The 22,323-nt window shown below is 48.4% G+C and overlaps 1 protein-coding gene across 3 annotated transcripts; it reads right to left on the reverse strand.

Annotated features, from left to right (window-relative positions):
- Positions 1–443: 443 nt before the first annotated feature.
- HEPH (hephaestin) lies at positions 444–22,257 on the reverse strand. Of its 3 annotated transcripts, none has more exons than XM_064426596.1 (21): positions 22,240–22,257; positions 19,160–19,356; positions 16,823–17,067; positions 16,119–16,331; positions 15,383–15,562; positions 14,808–15,062; positions 14,152–14,320; positions 12,844–12,983; positions 11,917–12,048; positions 11,541–11,752; positions 9,787–9,937; positions 9,263–9,475; positions 8,735–8,939; positions 8,341–8,480; positions 7,322–7,453; positions 6,340–6,446; positions 5,373–5,598; positions 3,938–4,077; positions 3,418–3,580; positions 2,715–2,747; positions 444–1,159 (listed from the first exon to the last, which is right to left on the reverse strand). In XM_064426596.1, the coding sequence occupies exons 2-21, from the start codon at positions 19,318–19,320 to the stop codon at positions 915–917; spliced, it is 3,462 nt and encodes a 1,153-aa protein (XP_064282666.1). In that variant the 5' UTR covers positions 19,321–19,356; positions 22,240–22,257; the 3' UTR covers positions 444–914. The 3 variants fall into 3 exon arrangements, with proteins under 3 accessions (XP_064282666.1, XP_064282665.1, XP_064282667.1); XM_064426595.1 differs by lacking the exon at positions 22,240–22,257 and adding an exon at positions 21,720–22,130; XM_064426597.1 differs by lacking the exons at positions 19,160–19,356; positions 22,240–22,257 and having other exon boundaries at positions 16,119–16,302; positions 16,823–17,053.
- Between the last annotated feature and the right edge of the window lie 66 nt (positions 22,258–22,323).

A 22,323-nucleotide genomic window follows, 5' to 3' on the forward strand; every position in this document is an offset into this window, starting at 1 on the left:
TTGCCTCTGAAAGCCACCCAGAACAGATTGCTTTTATGCTCTTTCCATCTTAAAACCAGGCACAGAAATATGGAAGCACTAACCTGCATCCATTTGGGTAATGGGATTCAGGGGAGGGAGCTGGGCAGGTATTTCCTAGGGAAGGGCTCAGTACTGGACCCACAGGGAGACGGGACTGTGGGATGTGTGGGCACACACAGGAGGATGTTATGGTGATATGTGTGAGCACCTGATGCTGGGAGATGTCTACCACAGCCCACAGATGAGCTACAGAACTCTGGTCTCACCACCCACCCCCAGCAAAGAGGAAAAGGATGTGTCACAGCAAGGCTGAGAGTGAGGCACAGCTCGTCATGGCCCTTGATGAGTTCTCACAGTGGTATGCAGTGCCCTGAATTTGTGTCTGCCCACTCACTCATCAAAAACAGCAATCCAACTCTAAATTAACAATATTTTTTCTGTATTGTTCATTGATTCACAAAACTGAAAATATTATCTTTCTCTCCTTCAAATTAATTACATTAATGGTTCACAGTTTCTTGGGAGACAATTCCCAACTCGGTTCTGGCAATGGAGTAAGACTGGAATCTGGCCTAAGCTATTCTGCTAGGAAAGACCAACTGGAGCTGTTCTGGAGATAAGAAAATGTCCCCCCTCTTCCTTGGGGAAGGAGAGTATTCCAGAAGGACCTTTTTAATCATTATTTGTCTTCAGTCAGTTCAAAGGGTCCTTGGCTCTCCTGGACTTTCTTTACAGAGGGCTGAGGAGAATATATGAAGAGGTCAGGGCTCCAGCTCTCCCTCCTCAGCTTCTACAAGTACAGTGCACAATTGAAATGATGCCCCAAAATCTTTGCTGTGGACAAGGATCCAGCCCCTGCTCCAAGCACACAGCCCAGTGTTTGTCCATGGCTTTCAGAGACCAGAATTCTTTTGAGACATGAGCTTGAATCCGTCATCCAGGATGGATCTCCGGTTGCGTCGTAACCTCCTCTGCTTCTCGAGACGGATGACTGCTCCCAGGAGGACAGCAGCAGCCAGGAGCAGCAGGACTCCCACAACAGCCAGAGAGATGACTGTGGCCTCTATCTGCTCTTGGGCCACCCTAGATCCAAAAAGCATCACCTTCTGGGACTCATCCTTATCCTCAAGCGGCAACCCTGAGACACAAACAGAAAGGTATTTTCAACAACAGCCAGCAATACCAGAGCTGAAGGGTTGCAAGAAATGCAATAAAAGAGCATTAAGAAAAACATGATGCAAAGTAGTGGAATCACCAACCCTGGAAATGTCTAAAAGATGTGTAGGTATGGAGCTTAGAGACGTGTTTCAGCAGTAGACATGCCAGTGCTGAGTTCATGGTGGTACTCAATGATCTTAGAGGTCTTTTCCAATCTCAATGATTCAAAGGAGGCCCCAGTGCCATCCATCTGTCAGACCCTCATCCCTGAGCCCACACAAAGATTTCAGATGGATGGTTCCTTCCCTAACCTGCTCCACCCCAGAACCTGACAGTGTCCCACAGGTGTCCAAGCCCAGTGAGCCACTGCTGTGCCCAGCCCAGAGATGAGAACACGTGTCCAGGCTGGGGCTGCTGCAAGTTGCCCCAGTGCATGGCCCCTGTGCCATGACTGCTGTCCTACACACCATGAGTGCACTCACTCAGCCATGCCCATGGTGAGCCACCAAGATCCTGAGCTTGCTTGTGCCCCCACACAGAGGCAGCAGCCAGCTCTTGAGAAAAGGGGCTGTCTGCTCAGGCAGCAACTGCTGGCCAAGATTTCTGCCTGGTGAGCACACACAAGCTGATATCTGCATATGGTATTAAACCAAACTATTTAATATTGCCACTACTGCTCTCAAATATTTCCTACTCCTCTTCTGGTTTGTCCATTTTGAGTGTGGAAAATGTTGGGGAGAAAATTACTGAACTAACAGTGGAGAGAGTCTGCTGAGTTGTAGGTAAGTGGCTGCATTTGTAGCTGGCCTGAACTGGCTCTCAAATCAGCTCAGCTGAAATTCCTCACAGCAGCTGAAAAATGGAGTTGTGAAGATGAAAAATCAGGAAAATAAACCACCAGTGAACATTACTCCAACTTCTACCATAGAAGATTTCAAAGGGATCATATCTACTACTCCTTCTCCCTGTGCTGCTCAACCAAATGCCTTCTCACATCTGTTCTTTACAACGCCCAAAAAACTCCAGGCATGTGCTTGGGCTCTTTTCTCAGGGGAACATCAGAGCAGAAGGCAGATGTGCTTTTTGCATGCTGACTCCATCCCTTCAGCTTATAGAGATGATTGTGAAACTCCCCTAAACCACAGGGTCACTGGCAGTCCAAAGGGGGAAGACAACCCATCCCAGGCACCCTCCTCCAAATCTCTGCCAGCACCTAAGCTCACACTCTGAATCTGAATCCATACATAGCAGGCACTACAGGCTGTGAGGTCACTAATCTTTTCCACCTAACACAGGCAAACAAACCCAACCAGCCCAACTTCCTTATTTCTATCACCAGAGGACAGACTGGTGCCCTCCCTGTTATCTGCTGAAGCAAGGCCTCACACCAAGGAACTGCCAGGCTGGCAGAGCAGAGGCTGTGGGTGCTGTGTGCTCCTCCCTCCCCTTACACAGATCCAAACCTCTGTGTTGCTCAGGGATTTGCCCTCTCCCCTTCCCACAGACAGGGTCTGGCAGTGCTGTACACACCATACCTGGGGCGGCAGTCAAGTCTTCCAGCTCCGACTCTGAAAGGAAACAAAAGGAGGGTGAGAAGGTGTTGGGCTGAGCAGGCAAAGCCCAGAACAAGGCATATCTGGCAAGGGTCAGATCCAGAGGCAGCATGGTTTTCCAGGACTAGCAGGCTGCCCTTTGTCCTGTCCATGTTTTCCCTCTCTACATGACATAAGAATTTTTGTATCACCTGCTTCAGAGGGAGCCCCAGTTCCAGTGCACAACCCTTTCCATCCTTCAGAAGGAAAAGTGCTGAGGGAGAAACAGAGAAGGCCCTGACACTAGGGCATTCACTGTTTTGGTAATACATCTAAAACCACATCACCATGGGCTCCATTGCAGCCAAACCCAGTACTGAGAGTCACTCACCTCTGAGCACCTTCCAGCTCTCAGTAAGAGCAATTACTGGCTGAGAGCTGAACAGAGCAATTCAGACACAAGCTAAAAATCAAACTCAGAACAACAACACAGGTAACATAAACTCCAGAAAACAATTTGTTTTTAACTCCAGCTCCAGGCATTACCATATTTAAAGGGAACATCATAGTTTAATAACGCTCAGGTAATTATCTGCTCCATTAACTGGACTTTCATAGTATGTGAGAGAGTTGAGATATAAACACTCAGAATATTACAGCAGTAGGAGGAAGTGCTGCTGGATGTTTTACAGTGACAGCTCCATACCTCCTCTAGGCAGGACAGTGAAGAGGATCTCCATCCCAGCATGGATATGGTCAGACACATGACAGTGAAGCAGCCACGTCCCAGGGTTCCCAACCAGCATCTCCACCATTTCAAAGGTCCCAGGGAACAGATCCACAACATCTGCTCTGTAGCTTTTGCCATTCTGTCAGAAAAGGGAGGCCATTAGCTGCAGTGCTCAATGCATCTTCTCAGGAAGAAAATTCTGCCAGTGTTGCTAGGGACCACTTCAGCTTTTTAATGCTCAAAAAACCCCAAAGTTTTCAAAAAGCAGCTCCAGGCCTGCAGCTTGGAAAGAAAATGGTCTGGTAATGCCTAATCCTAACAAGGATTAAGCTGGACATCTCAGCACAACACAGGCTCAGGGAGTCAGACTGGGATGTGTAAAACCACATCCTTTTCCCAGCTGGGTGAAGCTTCTGCAGAGGCTCAAACACAAAGTCAGGTAGAAGTGCTGGTATCAGTGGTCAGCATCTGCTTCACCATCAGCAGATATTCTTACCTTGTATATGAAGGTCTCAGCATGAAAATGGACTGTGTGGACATCAACCTCGTGACCCATCCCCAGCAGGTACCAGTTCACCCTCTCTCCCTCATACATGGTCAGCCCAGGCAAGGTGGCATAGAGCCTGCCATTGATTGCTGTGCAGGGAATACCAGAGGGGAAAAGGCTGTTAGCTGTCAGTGAAATTGTATGGGTGCTGCACCTCTGCTGAGGAAAGCAGCAAATTAGAGGCTACAAAGCTCATCCAGCACCCAGTGTAGCAGCAGTTAGTGTCCCCCACAGGACAGTCCCCCAGCTCAGCTACTTATCCACCCTGCTCACAGACAAGTCACTTGCACTCAAGGCCATGCTGTAGCTCAGCTCAAATAAATCTCAAGAACTACCTTTGCTGAAAACTGCAGTCAGCCAGCAGATGTGGTTGCTTCTAGAAGTCAAAATGCACAAAAATAGCATTTCCAGCCCAGTGGTGGACAAACACGTATATACCTACATACACATAAATGAGCAATTTCCTTGATGAACATTGAAAAGGGATAAATCCTGCCAGTGGGTAGGATTTACCTACTTTCTCAAGTAGCACAGCTGGAAGGAATCCTGCTGGGACTGCACATACAGGAAAGGGATCAAAACAGTGAGTGAGCTGACTGCTATGGCACACACATGGACACTTCCATGCTCAGATGACAACAGAGGGAATAAGATGGGAAGAGGCAGGATCTGAGGGCAGAGCACCAGGTTTTTACTGCCAGGTCTGCTCTGGGCACTTTGTGTAGCCTAAAACAAGTATCCAACTTCAGCATGGTGGTTCTGCTAGCTGTAACACACGGTTAACAACTACCCCTTCATGGATGTGAATTTGGATGTGTATTTATCTCACATACAAAACCAGTAGTAATGACAGTACACAAAATGCAACTCCTCGGTATTCTTATCTCCACAACTGTCAAGGGACCTGTTTTGCTGAGGTTATCTTAGATATAATACGGAGATAAACTAACAAACAACATGCTAATTTAAACAAATGTGTTCATCCTTCTATGGTAGAAATAACGTAAAACAGCTAAAACATCTTGCAGCCACACAGCTCAGAAAATTAATTTGAAGCCTAACATACTCTGATGGTCCCTGAGACAAACAGAATTAAATTTGTCTGACAAGTTAATTTCATGTTTGATTCTATTTCCTTTTCTGAGTCACTCAGACACATCGGAGATTAACCTCTCTGGCTTGGATGCTGTTATTCCCCCTTACAGGGAGAGCCACAATGATCAGCCTCCACTGCAGATCAAGGATTAGGGCTGTAGGTGTGCTGCAATATTGAGAACAGACAGTCTAGTTCTGTCTGTGCCACTGATAATGGGAAAGGATGAGGACATTCACCACAAGTCAGGCTCCCTACTTCGAAAGGTTGCAGAATCAACACCAACATTACCGTGCATTTTGTTGCTTTCCACAAATTTCTCATCCAGCAGGTTGATCTCCTTGTGATTTCCCTTACTGAAACGTTCCACATTCTCCTCCAAGTACCAGGACTGATTTTCATCAAAAACCAGGAAGAGCAGAGCAAACTCCCTCTTGACATCCTTCCTGGTGCCACTGGAGCGCAGGGCCCCTCTCCGGCAGACCTTCAGGGGCCCGACCAGCCCACTGTACAGATCCTGGTCAGAAGGAAGGAGAGCTCTGAGGCAGGGACCTTCTCACTTTTATGCAGTTCTTTGCCCTCCAGCAATTGTTTTCTATTCCCCCATCACCCCACTTAAAACAACCAGTGCTCCTGTGTAAGTATTCTTGTTGGAGAGTATCAGCCACTGAAGCACAGGAACAGGAACTGTACGTGCTCTTATAAATGCAAATCCAAAAGTCATAAATATGGATGGTATCAAAATATTTTCTACTTGGTAACTGCAAAAACATCTGCAACTTGAGATAAAAAGGCCATTATTTCCGGGTGAATGAGATGGTTTATTGCAGGATCCTCCAGGCTGTTGCCCTGTGAAATTAGTGATATGACACTTCTAACAATGGTCAAATCTGCCTGCTTTATTCATGAGGTTTATTTTGGACAATTTCTGCCTTTTGTAGATTAGCCCTATGGCTCTCACCAGTAGAAACCATGACCAACTGGGAGATGTTCTAAAAGCCTACAAATAACTGGAGGGAGGTTAGTAGCAAGGAGAGACAGTGGAATTGTTTTATGAAGGTTTGTTAGGAAAAAATAAGGACAGACATCAGGAAAATTCAGATGATTTCCTCTCCATGGAGAAGGCTAAACATGTTACCAGGTGATTCTTCCCCTCTTACCCGGGCCAATCTCTAAATTGCACCCAACTCACATTGTTTTCTAACCGGGGTAAAAAATTGGTCTAATTAGGCTTTTCTGGTTATAACTTTTATTTTACCTTTACTGGATCCACTGCAGAGTAGTAGATCCAAGGAACACAGGCTGAATCATTTGGCCCTGGACCAGACCTCTCAGGAATTTCCCACCGGTATGTCACGATGTCACCTGAGAGACAGAACAGCACCACACACCAGGTCACACACTCACTCTCTAAGCAGCAACAAAACCAAATGGAAAAAGAATATCCTGTCTCCAAACCCCAAAAATCAATTCTCTATTTGCCAGATATTGTATCTGCCTTACTCAAACACAAAGCAGGGTGGAAGCTCCCCTTGCAGAGCAAGACAGAGGGGTCACAGGGTGTAAAGAGTCTGGTACCAGCACAATGCAGGTTTATCTGCTGCTTTTGAGATTGGACCTCACCATGGAAGCTCATTCAGATGGAGCTTAAGATAATCTTACTTCTCTTTGAAGTGATTTTATGATGCTGATTCAAACTGGAGGTAAAATCACCCTTTTTCATATTAGCTGTCCATTTCACAAAGACAGGATCTGGCTGACAGCCTGACTATGGCTTGGACAGTCTGGGTGAGCTGGAGGGGACCAAAAATTAAATACACTGGTATCTGAATCATGAGACAAAAAGGCCATTTCAGTCAGATCCCAGCAAGCAATTGTGCATTTCTCTCATTTCATACTATTTTCATACTTTTGTGCTCATGCATCCCAAAGAAGAGTCTCCCCCATCCCAGAACTGGCTGAGCTGTCACCTGCCATCACCCTCCCCTTCCCACACAGAGCCACATTCAGTGTGGGTGGGATAAGGCTGCACACAGAAGAATGTCCTACACATGTCCAAGAGGGCTGCCATCCCCACACAAATGGTATCACTGAAAGTGTGCTGGACCTGAAATACCAGTTACTGCCCAGTTCCAGCACTGTAGCAAAACCAAGACATCCGAGGCTGCTAAGGAAACCAGTCTGGCTCTGGGATAAAATCAGCTGTGTGAGCCCACACAGGAATGCAGCTGGGGACCTACCAGGGTTTGCCACCTGGGGATGCCCAGCCTGCTGCTCCAGCACCCCGTGAGCATGGATGGAGTAGGGTCGCGAGGCGTTGTTCTTGAACACGACGTTGAGAATGTCGCCCACCTCCGCCCACAGAAAAGGGCCTTGAGACAGGAAGAGTGTACTGTGAGACCAGCAAAACCCATCAGCACATCTCCTGGGATATTCCCACCCCTCTCTCAACATCTTCTCCCCAGAAGTAGTACCTTATAATATTTATGATGTTCCCCTTCCTCTGCTCTACCTTCCAAAAAGAAAATTGGACGTCAGTCCCAATCCAAGTCTTAGGAAACCAGACTGATTTTCACAATGAGGACAATGAAGGTGGTTACCCATCTCAACTGTGAGCCCAGCACAGCTAAGGCTTGATTTCTGAGTACTGCTATGCTAAATGCCACATGTTGATAACCTTTTGCAAACAGTTTCAAAAAATGCGGTAATGTTCAACTGAGCCTGACAGTGTCACAAATCAGAGCTGCAGCCTATTTCAAGTGGCAGATGCTGCTTCAGCCTGGCTGCTCTGACACCACTTACAGCCTTGGGCTCATAACAGAGTCCTGTCTCCACAGACCTCCACTAGTCAGTGCAAAATGCTCCTCCGCTTCCCAAGGCTGCCTGCTCTTGCCCCAGAAGCATTTCTCACTGCTACAGATTTTCCCCTCTATTTCTCAGACTCCTCTCCAGAAGTCAGTGGTTGTTCCTGTCCCATAGTCAGAGAAATGCAGCTGTGAAACATGCTTTGCCCAAGCTATGACAAAAGGCTGGTGCAAAGGCAAGTGGAAAGCCCAGGCTGTCCTACAAGGACTTTTCTAACTGCTGTATCCAAGGTGGCAGATGTGAGTAGGAGACAGTCCCAATTTCTCTGCACTGACGCAGCAGGTGCCTAAATATCCAGTGAGCCTTCAGATTACAGCTGTGAGCCACTGCAGCTCTAGAGCCCCAGTCCCATTGCTGTGTGAGAGGAAGGTGAACCCTCTGCACACATCCTTACCCAGTATCCCTAGGTGCTCGTCACCACTTATCCTGGCCTTGGGGGTTTGGAAAGTGCCATCCGTGTACTCCCTGTAAACTGCTTTCTTGTACCTGGAGCCCAGCAGTCCATTCTCGTTGCTCAGAAACACATCAGCATAGCTGAGAAATGCAGAACAAGTGCTGAGATAAACCAAAACATCACAGAGAACAAACAACTAACTTGTGTCAGGGGATTCACAAGCTCAAGGGGCTTCCCAGTGCCAGCTTAGGCTGCAAAGGAGAACATAACAACGTGGAGGGCTGCGCTCCCATCGGCAGCACCGCCAGCACGTGCACCAGCTCACAGGGTGGCCAAGGCTCCAGCAGGCTCTGCTGGGACACTGGCACGGCCTTCCCCAGCAGGTGGGCTCTACCTGTGTGCAGAGTGGTTGTGGCGCTCCCGCTCCCAGGCGCGGTCGGGGGCGTAGTCCCAGAGCAGCTCCTCCGCCGCCAGGTAGAAGGTGCGCACGCGCCCGTAGCGATGGGCAGAGCCCGGCCCTCCGCACCTGGCAACGCTGTACTGCTGCCTCATCCCAGACTGGTAGTGATTGCTCGTCTGGCAGTAGATCTCAAAAGTCCCTGAGGGAGGCAGGATGAACAAGGAAATCAGTTGCTTTTGAAGATTCCAGGAGACCGGTGTGAGTATGTGCTTGGTGTATCTCTGTGGTGCTTAGGGAGCTTGGCTGCCACAGGCCAAGGTTAAAAGGAGTCACTGGAGAAATCAAACAGGAAAGGCACAAAATCCTACACATACATCATCTCAGGAAGCTTTTTTACACATTAGGCACCTGTAGAACAGCTCACCCTGTAAGAGTTCACACCACACTAAAGAATCTGCCACAGGAGCAAACACCACAATGGGAAACTCTTCCATCTGCCCAGACAGGTGTGCAGGCACTCACCACTGTTATCAGGCTGCATGAAAGCAGTGGCAAATGTGTGGGGGAACAGGCTGGCTGAATCTCTCCGCATCCCGTTGATCTGCAGGGTGTTTCCCTGAAACACAGCTCTGTGGACATCAGCTTCGCTGCCCAAGCCCAGCAGGTGCCAGGATACTCTGTCTCCTTCACACATGTCCAGCCCAGGCAAGTTACCAAACATAAGTCCATTGATGGCTGGAAAGGAGAAAGCAATTAACTCTCTGCAGGCAGGTGTCAGCCAGGAGATTTTGAGCATACACCTTGTAGGACAGGCCTGCCAGTTAGAAGAAGAGTAACTTGTTTGTAATTCACCCCTGGATACTCTGAGAGCACACTTCTCCAGACAGCTGTGCTGCTTGTCCATGTCTCTCTTGGTGCCTCCAGCCTGGCTGGATTCCAGGCCAACACCACACAGCCCTTCCTGCCCCCAGCTCAGCCTTTAGGTGAACATCAGCCCGTGCTTTGCAGGTTCATCCCTGCTGTCAGACAGCAGCATCCAACCATACCATGCATCCTGTTGGATTCCACAAAGTCATCATCCTTTTCCACAGATGTCTCTTCCATCCTCAGGTAGTACTTTATGTTGGCATTTAAATACCAGCTGAGGTTCTCGTCAAACACGTTGAAGAGAAGAAAAAATTCTTTGTCGATCCCTTTCTATAATTACAATGATGGTTGTTAAGTTTTAAAATGCAAAAATTAAGCATCCTTAGAGTTAAATCTCTTTTGCTTGGGTCTTGTGTTCCCCTTTATTTTAAATCATGGCTTATTGAGGGACAGGACTCTGTCCCTTTACAGAGGAATGTTGAACATTCCTCTTTTATTTCATAAAGGCACCACTTGTGCATTTTCCATGATATTTCACATTAATAAAATGAACAAAACTCAGCCAAGGTCATGAAGTCAGTGCCCCCTTCCTCCCCTACACCTAAGGTGTCTGTCCAAGCCAGACCCAAGACCAGAGCCCTGACACAAGGCAGGCTGATGACCACACCACACCCCTCCTGCCTACTATCACTGGATTGGGGATTTTTAATTACCCCAAATCCTTCAGAGTGCTAATTCTTCTAAGAAATGCACTCCAAATCATGGTGTTTCCCCACTAAAAGAACACTGTGATGGTGCCCAGACTCTCCCACTGCTGTCCTGTCCCCAGCAGCACACAGCCTGCTGAGGTGGTGAGCAATTCCCAGGCTGCAGCACATGGGTCCAGCAGAGTGGCCATGCACCTTCCACAACTGAGCATTCATTAAAGGTTTGCCTGAGATTGTGGAGCCAGAATTGCCACCCCAGGTGACTTCTCCCTTACATTCACAAAGGTCTGTCTCTTTTGCTCACATGCTTCCAATACCTGCCCATGTTGATCACAGCTCCTTCACCTCAAGGGCTGTATGTATTCCCAATCCTCTTTGCTCAGCAGATCAATCTTTCCACCCTGGGTGCACATTGATTTCTCCTGCACTCCTGGTGCCCCCACTGACTGTGAGCTCCCCCAGGAAGGCTCTGAGGACAGCAGTGCCCAGACCTGTCACCACTCCCTGAGCCACACTGCAGGACAGCAGTTGGGGTTTGATTTGCCATCTGCTGTCTACCACAACAAGGCTCTACTCCTCTGTCTCTAGGGATATCAATTTACTGTCTTCCCTAGATTTACTGCCAGGAATAGACAACTTCTGAGTGAAATTTCAATAGGAAGTTTTGGCTGCCCTTCAGGTTTCACCTCTCCATCAAAAGCATAAGACTGACATGGATTTTCACTTGCTTTTTTGTAGCCAGCTCTGCTTGAAAATTAACTTCTCTGGTAGAATAAATGAGGCTCACCCAAACCTCAAAGCACTGTATCACTCAAGCAGAACACCTGTAAGCAAAAATGTCTTTTCAGTGTTTCTGGGACTACAAGGACTATTCCACATGCCTCTCTGAAAGCAGCCTGCTACACAAGCCTCAGGACAAGAGATAAGGTAACTGTTCCAAGGTACAGTTGTTCAGCCAAGTTTATCTGTGAATTAAAAGCAGAGCTCAGGAACTGTTTTGAGGGCAGTTCTTGAGAGCCCAGAACACTACTGGCCTCTCCCAGGCAAGACCTGGGTACCAGCTGTACCAGCATTAACTTGGCCAACAACAAAGCTCTGATTTGACTCTCCTGGACTCACACTACTGCACATTTGTTTTTAATATACTCCCTAATGTTTTTCTGATGCTTCCTTTCTCTACATAAAAGCAAAAACCTGGTAGGAATGGGGCAGGAAAACCCCTTTACCTGCTTGTTGTTGTCATCCAAAGTGCCTGACTTGCAGATGAGCAGAGGCCCCACTAAGCCTGAGCTGGAGTCTCTGACAGGGTTTGCAGCTGAGCTGTACAGCCAGGTGAGGCAGGGAGGATCACTGGACGTGGGCCCCACGTGCCCTGGCACAGTCCAGCGGTAGGTGAAGTTGTGCAGTGGTGCCACAGAAACCCCACTCTGGGACAGGCCTTTAAAACAGGGATTACAGGGTTATTCCTGAGTCTCTGCACAAATTCTGTTACACCTTCTCAGCAGCTGCTTTCAGAGCAGGCTTTACTTCGCTCGTGTCAACCAAACACCCAGCACCTCTGAAGGGTGATGGGGAAGTACTCAAGAAAAGGGATCCACCAACCATCATGGTACCATATCCCTTCTGATGCCTTCCCATAGGACACTCCATGTGGGTGGATGCTGAAGGGCCACGAGGCTTTGTTAAAAAATGTCACCAGGATGGTGTCTCCAACTTCAGCTTTGATCACCGGACCTAGAATACAGCAGGGAGAGCACATCAGCAACAGAGCATTTCCCCAGGCCATCAGACACACCAAGGCAGAGAGGGCACCTTCCTCCAAGCTGCAGGGCCAAAGATAACAGGCAACAGATTGTCTGGCCTTGTTGCTGCTGAAGAGAGCTCAATGGAGGCAGGGGCTGGCAAGGACTGTCTGAAAGCAGTTTGGGTGCACAGGAGAACTCAGAGAGGCATCACACCTTCATACAGGGAAGCAACAGAACAGCCAAATGTGCTGGAATGCCCTCAGGATAGGCCCATGTCTCTCCCCCACCTAAGTAAAGCCTCCTCAAGCCACCCAAAACATGTGCCTCAGAGCTGTGACATGCTCCAAGCCCACCAGAGTCTGTAAGCCCATGACCAGCCATCCAGAGAGGAGCTATGAGCCTTCACCATGCCTGTCCCCAATCACCCACTCAGGAGAGACAGCTCTCTGTGAGAACAGGGGGTTTGCAGCATGCCTTGAAGGGGGCTCAGTCAAAAACACATAACCAGGAGCTATTGCTGTGACCTGTTTAGCTCCAGTCACATATACTATACTGTATCCCTCACTCTTACCTCTAGAACAGCTTCAGAATGAGCCCTGAAGTGATTCTGTCCATTCTACCACCCTGCACCTTGGCCTGTTCAGATGTGACTGCTGTGAAGCATTTCTTGTGCCCCTCCCTGCCCCTCAAAATGAGCAGGCAGGTACAGCCACCTGGCACTGCCAGCATCAGCACCCTTCTCACAGACACTGACAGGGGATTTGTGTTCCTGGATGATTCTTACCAAGTATTCCAAGGTGTTTCTCTTCTTCTGATTGCTGCTTTTCCTCACGGAAGCTCTCATCAGTATACTCCACATACTTGGCCTTCCAATAGACACCCCCAATGCGGTGGAGGCCACGCTTGAAATACTGCTCAGCAGGACTAAATGCAAAAAGCAACTGTCAGGTCATGTCACAGAAAAATGAGCCCTGTTCCCCTGCTCCCACTGGCAAGGCCAGCAGCATCCCCAAATCAAGCAGTACTTCAGACAAGAACAGCACCTCTAATTTGGAACAAGCACAGCTTTGACTCTGAAAAGCTTTTTTGCCCTTACAGACTCATCCATACAGACTGTGTGTGTGTGTGTGTTTGTGTGTTCAGGGAGCACCTGTAGCACACAGCCCCTCCCAGGTGAACGTGCCAGGTGTGATCAGCATCACTACACAAGATGTGTGAAGGAATGAACAAAACTAGAGTGCACTCAGTAGGAAGGCAGTGCTACAACTCCAACCTCTTCAGAAGCTGGGGACAACCCCAACTAAAATAAACAGCTGTAAAGGTATTTATTTCCTCCACTACCACCCTCACCAAATATAAGTAACAAGCCTTGCAGGAGAGGCAGTGCAGTTACAAGGCCAGCTCACAGGTCTAAGGTCTGCAAGGCTTGCTGCATGGCACTGGGTAAATAATTAACTACTCTACATTTCCTCTTCTCCATCTGAATAAGGTACATCCTCTCCAAGAGATTACAAGGGAAGGGACGTCATCTCTGTGGAAGGAGAAGAATCCCTTTCAATTAGCCAAAGACTGAACAGGAAGTGTCTCAACTGCTACCCCAGTCACCTGACCATGGGATGGAGGGCTGCCACCCAAGTGCTGGCACCTGATTTCCCAGAAATTGCATCCTGCAGCAACACCAGCCTGAGGCCCAGCTGCAGATCAGCAATGCCACCCTGTGTCTGCTGTACCAGGGGCTTTTTGAATCATTTCTCAAATAAATCAATCCGTTCCTAGGTTAGCCACAGCAAGCAGAAATGAGGTGCAGAGACAAATGTGGCAGCTCACGTTGTACATCTGCTGGGACTTCTGCTGCTTGTGGGTACAGCTGTGCCACACAGCACTCTCATGGGAAGGCCCCAAGGTAGCTGTGCTGCTCTCAGTGCAGTCCAGCTACAGCAGTCTCCTTTTCTAGACAGGCTGATTTGCCTTCCCAGGAAATGCACCCCATGTGAGCAGCAGGCACGTATTTTGAAAAGAAAGGAATTCCACGTTTTCCTGATGCAGGCCAGACTCCCCAAACCCTGGCCAAGCCCAGCAGCCTCTCACTCACCTGTCTGTGTCAGTGAGCTGCTTCCCACTGAGCTGGTCAAATGCTGAGGGGCCATAGTCCCACTGCACCTCCTTGGCAGCAATGAAGTATTTCCTAACTCGCCCTGCCAGGCTGGGGGCTGCAGCTTGCCGAGAGCAGGGCCGGACTTCATAGAGTGCCGCCATCCCAGCTGCACAAGACACAAAGGTGACACTCATTTAGACCCTCCAGCCTGCCTGGTGGGCAGCCCCACCTCCCCTCTGCTGTCCCAAAAGGCTCATGGATGGGAGAAGGTGAGCAACTCCACAGCAAGGAGTTCTGTGAGCAGAACTTCCAACACTGGATGCTATGGAAGTATGGGCTGAGAGTGACTAGAGTCTTCTGCTGTCCTCAGATCTATCATGCAAGTGCCTCTTACAGGGACCAGAGCTCTTAAGGCACTGCCTCATCTCAGCTTTCAGCTGCACCAAACATCAAACATCACACCACAGTACAAATCATCCCCAAAGCTGCCCTGCACATTAGTAACCAACCCACCCCAATTTTACAAGACAAGGCATCACCCACTCATCTAGGGACATTTTTCCACGCCCAAGACATTGTTCCCTACCACACTGTACATGATGTACATCAAACCAGAGGACACAGAGTCCATTACATTCCACCCTCTGCCTTACCTTGTATGTGATCATTGACCTGGCAGCTCAGCAGCCATCTCCCAGGGTTCCTGGGGATCATATCTGCTGTAACAAAAGTGGCTGGGAAGAGGCTGGCCACGTCTGTCCTGTGGCCCCGGATTTTGAGTGTCTCTCCATGGAAGTAGGCTGTGTGAACATCAATTTCATTGCCCATCCCAAAGAGGTACCACGAAACAGAATCCCCAGCACACATCTTCAGCTCAGGGAGGTTGCCAAACACATAACCATTAATAGCTGCAAAAACAAGCAAGCCAAAATTAGAGAGCAGAAAAGGGGCCTTCAGAGCTCCTGCCAGCGGGTGACAGCACAGAGACAATGGATGGACCTAACCAGAACTCCTCCTCTGCTTTGGAGAGCCCAGCTCTGCAGCTCATTCCTAAAACAAAGCTCAATCAAGCCAAAGATAAAACCAAAACAATACTTCAATTTTCTGGAGTTGTTGCCCTGTCCCTGAAATATTATTTGCTAAGCACATGACCTCAGAGCAGATGCTGGAGCTCTGACACTCCTGAGTGTCTTGGCAGACATGGTGGCCTCAGAGAGGTGACACTGACCGTGCATTTTGTTGCTCTCCTGAAATTCCTCATCTTCTTTGTCCACAGAGCCAGGATCTGTGCAGAACGATGCAATGTTCTCATCCAGGTACCAGCTTAGGTTCTCATCCACCACACTGAACATCAGAAAAAAATCAACATCCACATCCCAGCGTCTTTGAGAGCTGCCAGTCAGCGTCCCTGAGGTGAAAGGAGAGAGGAATGAATGCAGAAAATCACTCATGCAGAAAATCACACATCAGGCAAGAGATTAGAACTGCAGCAGCAGAGAAAGTCTTGTCACATGAGCTGGAGACAGATGCTTTCCCACCATCCCCACAGCTCACCACAGAGCAGCGAGCTCACCCTTTTCCAGTATATCCCTGCCAATACAGCTCTCTCTCCCAAGCAGCTCTGCCACTGCACAACTCAACTCCACCTTCAGTCTTCTCACCCCATCACCATAATTTTCATACACAAACTAGATCTTGGACAAGAGCTTTGCTTTTAATGTGGATTCAAGCAGCTCTCTTGGATCAAGAGGCCTGCAAGCTCACCCAACCACTGTGGGATAATGACAATGCAATGACCAGAATCCAGCCAGAGCCCAGGTACTGTCCTCTCTAACCAAGCTGCATTTCCCCCTGAAGCTGGGAGCTGCACAGAGTATCTTCACATCCTATCCCTATTCATGTGACCACAAAACCATAACATTATGGAACTGCAAGCCTCAGCTGTTTTCTCTTGGTGTTTTTACCTGTTTTACATGTAAGTAAAGGCCCAATTAATCCAGATGCAATGTCCCTTGGTGCATCAATATGAGAGTGGTAGATCCAGGTCAAGCAGTTTGGGTCATCATCAGTTGGACTGTGATCTTCAGGGACAGTCCAAGTATAGGTGTAATTCCTTCCTGGGAAAACAGCATCATCCTTCTTCTGATCCTGGGGGGACATATCAGGATACAGGGATCCTAGAACAATTGAGCAATCACAACATCCATTCAAGAAGAGCCAAGATGCCCACACATGTAACCTAATACTGAGCTGAGACTCACCATCCCAAGGCTGAAATAGTGTTTAATCATCACTTCCTCAAAGAGGCACTGAGGCACAGAGCCACTGTAAGGCAACTTGCCCAGTAAACAGGTCAGCATGCAGTCAGCAGGATTATTTCTGTTCTGCCTAGTGCTGCTTTGCCTTCAGTTCTGCACTGTGCCCCCACAGTCAGTCTCTCTACAATCTCTAGAGTTGATCAGTGTTTTGGAGGTTCTAAAATCAGGAAACCTGGGCCCAAGTCAGGACTCCAGCCCCATGACCCTGCTAACCCAAGACCTGGTGTCTTCACCAAACACCCAAATGCAGTTGCCTTCCAGCTGGGGCTTTATGAACAGATCTCCTCCATGCATACTCCTAAGTTCCCAGTGAGAAAAATCTGTCTCCATGATGGCAGTAGCTCATTTACCTTCAGAATCCTTTTCGTAGAAAACTCCATGAGGATGGATTGTATACGGTCGAGTAGCAAAATTTTTTAGGTGTACTTGAATGGTGTCCCCCACTTCTGCTCGGATGACAGGCCCGAGGAACCCCAGCCAGACAGGTTTGGGGATCTCAGTGCTGTACGTGGAGTCCGTGTATTGCTTATAGACAGCTTTCTTGTAGGTGCTTCCCACCCTGTCTTTCCCAGACTGCAGGAATGCTGAGGCCAGGCTGTTGAATGCAAAGGGAAAGGCACCATGAGTCATCATTACACACAACAGCTGGTCAGGACTGCAGCAGTGATGGTGACACTCCACTTTCTGGGGTACAGCTGAAAGCTTTGGCATTAGAGGACCCTGGGATGTTCTAAGCCACCCATGCATGGCCACAACCTCAACCCCAGCTCCTCACCAACAGACACAAAGTGCTCCCTGAACTGTGCCCTGCAAACAAGAAACGGGAAGGACAGTGCTTTCCACACAATCCCATGTGGGTGTCACAGGGAGAACCCTTCTCATGCCTCCTTCAGCCTTCACTGGGCTCTTCAAAACTCACTTTGATTCCTCTGTGGCATTTCCAGCTAAATCACAAGGCAAGTAGAGTGGAGTCCTGAGTTCTCTGGCCAAAATTTGAAGTCTGCAAGATTATTTTCTACTTAACAGTTTCCAAATTCCTTCCAGAGTGGCAGAGAAGTCAGGCAGGTACATACCCAGCACATAGTCAGCTTCCAGAGTTAAAACCTCATACATGTACTAAAGTTTAACTCACAAGCATATTTGTTCATTATGGGTAATTCTTAATAGATAAGAGATGAATCACAGTGCAGATATTACTGGAACCAGCCTAAACAAGAGACAAGGTCACTCCCCTCACTTCCCCCTTCAGACTGATCACCCACAGCATGAGCAGCCCTGGAAGGGAGGTAAATCCTAATGCACATCTCAGAGAATGCACAGCACAGATCCAAAAACTAAACATTTGCCTCATCATTCAAAAACAGGCAGGGCTTGGCTCTGGCTGTACAATCCAGAGTTCAGTCCTTTGCCAAGTCATCCCTGCAGCCATTATCAGCAAAGGGTTTAAGATGTTTTACAGATGTGCCTCTTTCTCCACACAGTCCATTTCTCCCCAACAAAAAAAAAAAAATCTCCTTGAAATAATTTGCTACTTCTTTCAATCATATCAACATCTCATCCCTTTCTAATTGCCAGTTTCATTTCTGCAATCATTGTACAAATAGATCCCATTAGCAAATTGCTTGCAGTGACAAGAGTTTTTAAATTGCTTTTAAGTTCAATGGCCCTGAATTTAATTTCTTTCTCTTCATGTATTATGAGAGAAACCAAACAAAATCCACTGCATTCATTACCACTTTAGGAGTCAGCGGTAACATCTTTATCAACCCTGAATTTTGGGGTGTTTCCTGTGAACTTATTTACATCTACACAGCATCTCCAGAGAACAGAGACTTGTCCATGCTAAACTGACAGACCTTGATGCTTCTGTGCACCTTTCCTATTCCTGCTGTGCTGTTTCTGAAGGTGGTGTCTAAACCTGAGTGTTAGTTATTTTGGAAGGGTAAAGGACTGAGAGAATGTCAAAAAATACCAGCTATTTGCCACAGAAAATGAGAGCAAGGAAAAAAAGGACAAATGCCTTTAAAATACTATGGAAACCTTTAAAAAACAAACCACACACACAAAAAAACACCAGCCAAAGAAAAAGGCTTGATGTTTTGAAAACTAAACCTAAAATACTGTTTGTGTAGTAACTCAAACCAATTATTGCAGTTTCCAGACTTACTTTCGCAAGAGAAACAAAAATGTTTTTCAAACAGCTCCTAAAATCCCATGCAGGAAGTCCCATTAAGTCTAAGGCTCGAAATTCCACTGCAACAAAAACAAGCTGGCTCTGTGAAGCCATTTATACAAAGATGAAAAGTCATCATGCTTCAGGATAAACAAGCTGATCACCAGCTGGAAATAAGCAAAATGAAACTTCAGGGCAGAGCATTGCAAAATCTGGGCGATTTTAGAACAATCTGTTCTGCATCTGCTCCATTTTCTGTTCCCTGTTTGTTTTCCATACACTTCCCTCTAGAGTATGGGCTCTGGACTCTCCAAACTAACCATCCCTTTTCCCACTGACACAGGTTTTATCACAGGAGCATAAAACAAGTTAAACATTAAGCTCATAAAGATCAGAATCTACGGGAGTGTGTCTCTTGCTTGCTCAGATGCCCCCACAACACTTGCATTAAATTACACATCAAAGGACAGCTCAGAGCCAGCCCCAGACTGAATTCTGCTCGAAGGGAACGTACCTGTTACGTGCAATGCTCTGGTTAGCAAGCACATTCCTCCCTGTTGGAGCATAGTTCCAGTCCACCTCGTGGATCCCCAGGTAATAAACTCGGATCACACCCCCAGCAAATGTGGGTGACAGCATGGGGATGCAGAGCAGCAGCCACCACACTGATCCCATCTCAGCCTGAAGGGAAGGTGATTTGGGAAGCTACACCTGTTTGGGAAAGACAAAAAGAATGAAACAGGATATGACCATTTGGTTTGAAGGTGCTGGACATTTTGAGAGGGTATGAAGAAATCAGATGTAAGTATTATTGGGATCGTTAATCAAATATTGAAGAAGGAAATCACTCTATAACAAAATTCACACACAAGGTGAATGGAGATCATGCCTTGGTAATGAGTCCCCAATAGCAAATGTACTGCTCTCATAATAGTTTAATTAACCCTCTTTTCACTACTGCTCACATTCCAAATCATCTTACAGGTCCACATACAAAGCTCAAGGAAATAGTCCTCACCAAGTATATGTATATTTTAAACTGTCACCAAGATCTCTCTATTCTAAGTCACCTGAGGAAGTAGTTCGGTCACTATGAAGTAATTTTAAATTTTAACTTCTTTAAAGATAGCTCTTAGGGAGCAGCTGTCTGTAATCCATGAGTGTATCTCAAATAGGCTGCACAAAGTTTTTCCTTTCTGTTCCATTCTCTTCCCCATAATTTTGATCAGTAAGTAGCTTACTCATAAAACTTCCAATTGACACCAAGCTTCTTGGCAATAAGCATCAGAAATACTCTAAAAAGAGTTGGGAAAAAGTTGGGGAAAGTGGCTAAAATCACCAAAATACAGTTGAATAAAGGCTCAAAGAACCTTGTGAATAAAGGCTCAAAGAACCGCCTGTATGAAGGAGAACCTGATGCAATATGGGGCAGTAGAATTACACCAAAAGATAAGGAAGGATTAAACTGCATTTAAAAATCACATGAAAATGACTACAAAAGCTCTCACACAATGATACCCTTAACAAAGCTGGATATAGCCAGCAAACAAACCACACCTAAACGAGCAGTTGAGATACAGCTCTTGAGACATGCAACAGTAACTCAGAATAGCAGAGAGAAACAGAAAGCAGGAGAATGAGAAACATGACCTAGCAAGAAAACTCAGAAGCAGCAGTTTTCCTTTTCATACAGAAATGGATGGTGACACATCACCATGGCAAAGGTTTTTCATAAAGAGACTGTCATTAATTATTCTTACTGTCTTTGTAACAGCAATAAGAATGTAAAAAGTTTGTCTGCAGCAAAGCTGGATATTCTGTGAGCTTTCAGTCAGCACAGCATCACACAGAGCTGCTTTGAAACATGTCTTAACATCTGACACCCAACGGGCATGATTCAACCCCAGCACATGGCAGTGGACTAAACACCTTCCAAAGCTCCACTTCTTCATTTCCAAACATGCTGTGCTATTCTCAGAACTAATGATAACCAAGTACTGCTGTTTCCAAATAGTCAATAAATTGGACAAAGTTCGGAGACACCTTCTTTCCCTCCTTTCTCAGAAGGAAGCTGTAGGGATCTCTAAATCTGAGATGCTTTGGATCCAACACAGTACAGCTCTGCTCCAGTGGCTCCACCAGCCAGTGCCCTTCAGAGGCTCCTGGTGATAAAACTCAGATACAGAACAGCTCCAGCAGTGTGGGACCAAGAGCAGCACACCAGCTCATGCCCACCCTACACACTCAGCCACTGACTTATTCCCTGCTGCCGCTCACAGCGAGGTAAAACTCCTTTTTTGACTCACTCTGTGCCAACAAGGACTCCAAGGACGGAGTCTGGCAAGCCATACCTGCGCTGTTTCACACCGCAGACCAGAGAAAGGCAATGGTGACAGCAATACGGAAAGAAACAGCAGGAGCAGCCCTCAGGCTGCCACCACCCGCCCGAGGGAAGGGCAGCGGGATGCTCCTGACTCAGCCCGGGCTGCGGCCTCCGTGTCAGCTCGGGGCAAAGTTCGCGGGAGCTCCGGGCACACAGCGCGGCCTCCTCAAGGCCTCAGCCGGGGCAGGCTGCTCTGGGCGGGCGGTACCGCAGCACAGAGCGGCGGTGCTGCTTCCTCCATGAGCACTGCCCCAGAGACAACAGAGCCAGAGCCCGCTCAGCGCCCCGAGCTGCTGTCACACACAGCACAGCACAGCCTGTCCCCGCTGGGCTCTGCCCGGATCGGCCAAGGACAGCTCTGGGGCACGGCTTTCCCGAGGCTCCACAGGGGTCCCACCTGGGCTCTGCTTAGAGCTGGACCACAGCATGGCACACACCTCCGGGGAACAGCAAAAACACCCTGAATGGAGAGGCAGCAGATGTCACCAAGTCGGTGCTCACATACCCTTCACAGTAACTAATCACCATTTATTGACTCGACTAGTGCAATGACAAAGTAGCTAAATTAGTTTCAAAAGTTTTTGGTTTCAATTTTTCGTTGATATTAATATTTGCCTTGATTAAGGAAAAAAAAAAAAAAGAAAACCAAAACCAACCCAAGTTTTATACTACATCCATCCCTGAGTCTTACACTTTACAGCAGAATCCTCCCGCAGGACTGCCCTTTACCGGGTCCCCGACAGCACAGCAGTCGCGAATGATCGGAAATCAGGTTTCAGGCGGGCTGGTGGGATCCAACTCCTATGTGATCGCGGCGGACGCTGCAGGGATAGTCCCCGACACCTGCCTGCAGGGACCCGCAGCCGAGAGCGAGGGGACAGCACGGCAGGCAGCCGGGAGCGCGGCCGGCTCACCCCTTCGTGCGGAGCGGGAGGCGGCGGGACCAGCCCGGCAGGGACAAAGGGGCTCTGCCTCCGCGGGCTGACCGAGCCCCGGCCCCGCAGCGCCGACCGCGCCCGCTCCCGCCCACAGGGCAGGGCGGGCCGCGCCGCCCCGCCCCGCACCTGCGGGAGCGCCTCTGCCCGGCCGCGCACCTGCCCGCCCCGCCCGGGGCTCGGCCCCCGGTGCCGCGGGGAGCCGCGGGAAGGCGGGCGCGGGCAGAGCGGCGGCCAGCGGCGGCCGGCGGCACCCACCTGCGGGGCGGCACCCACCTGCGGGGCGGCACCGGCGGCGGCACCGGGCGGGCGCTCCCCGGGCGCCTCCCGGGGCGGCGGCCGCGGCCCCTTTAAATGCCC

This window comes from Passer domesticus, chromosome 7 (assembly GCF_036417665.1).
Source record: "Passer domesticus isolate bPasDom1 chromosome 7, bPasDom1.hap1, whole genome shotgun sequence".
NCBI classification, from domain to species: domain Eukaryota; kingdom Metazoa; phylum Chordata; class Aves; order Passeriformes; family Passeridae; genus Passer; species Passer domesticus.

What these genes read in the sequence shown, in the direction of transcription:
- HEPH (XM_064426596.1), bottom strand. Translation starts at nt 19,320, where the DNA reads ATGGGATCAGTGTGGTGGCTGCTGCTCTGCATCCCCATGCTGTCACCC. An exon ending in CACAACCACTCTGCACACAG is followed by an intron (nt 8,481 to 8,734) that starts GTAGAGCCCACC and finishes TGCATTTCTCAG; the next exon opens with CTATGCTGATGTGTTTCTGA. An exon ending in GGAAAGCAACAAAATGCACG is followed by an intron (nt 4,078 to 5,372) that starts GTAATGTTGGTG and finishes TTCCCTGCACAG; the next exon opens with CAATCAATGGCAGGCTCTAT.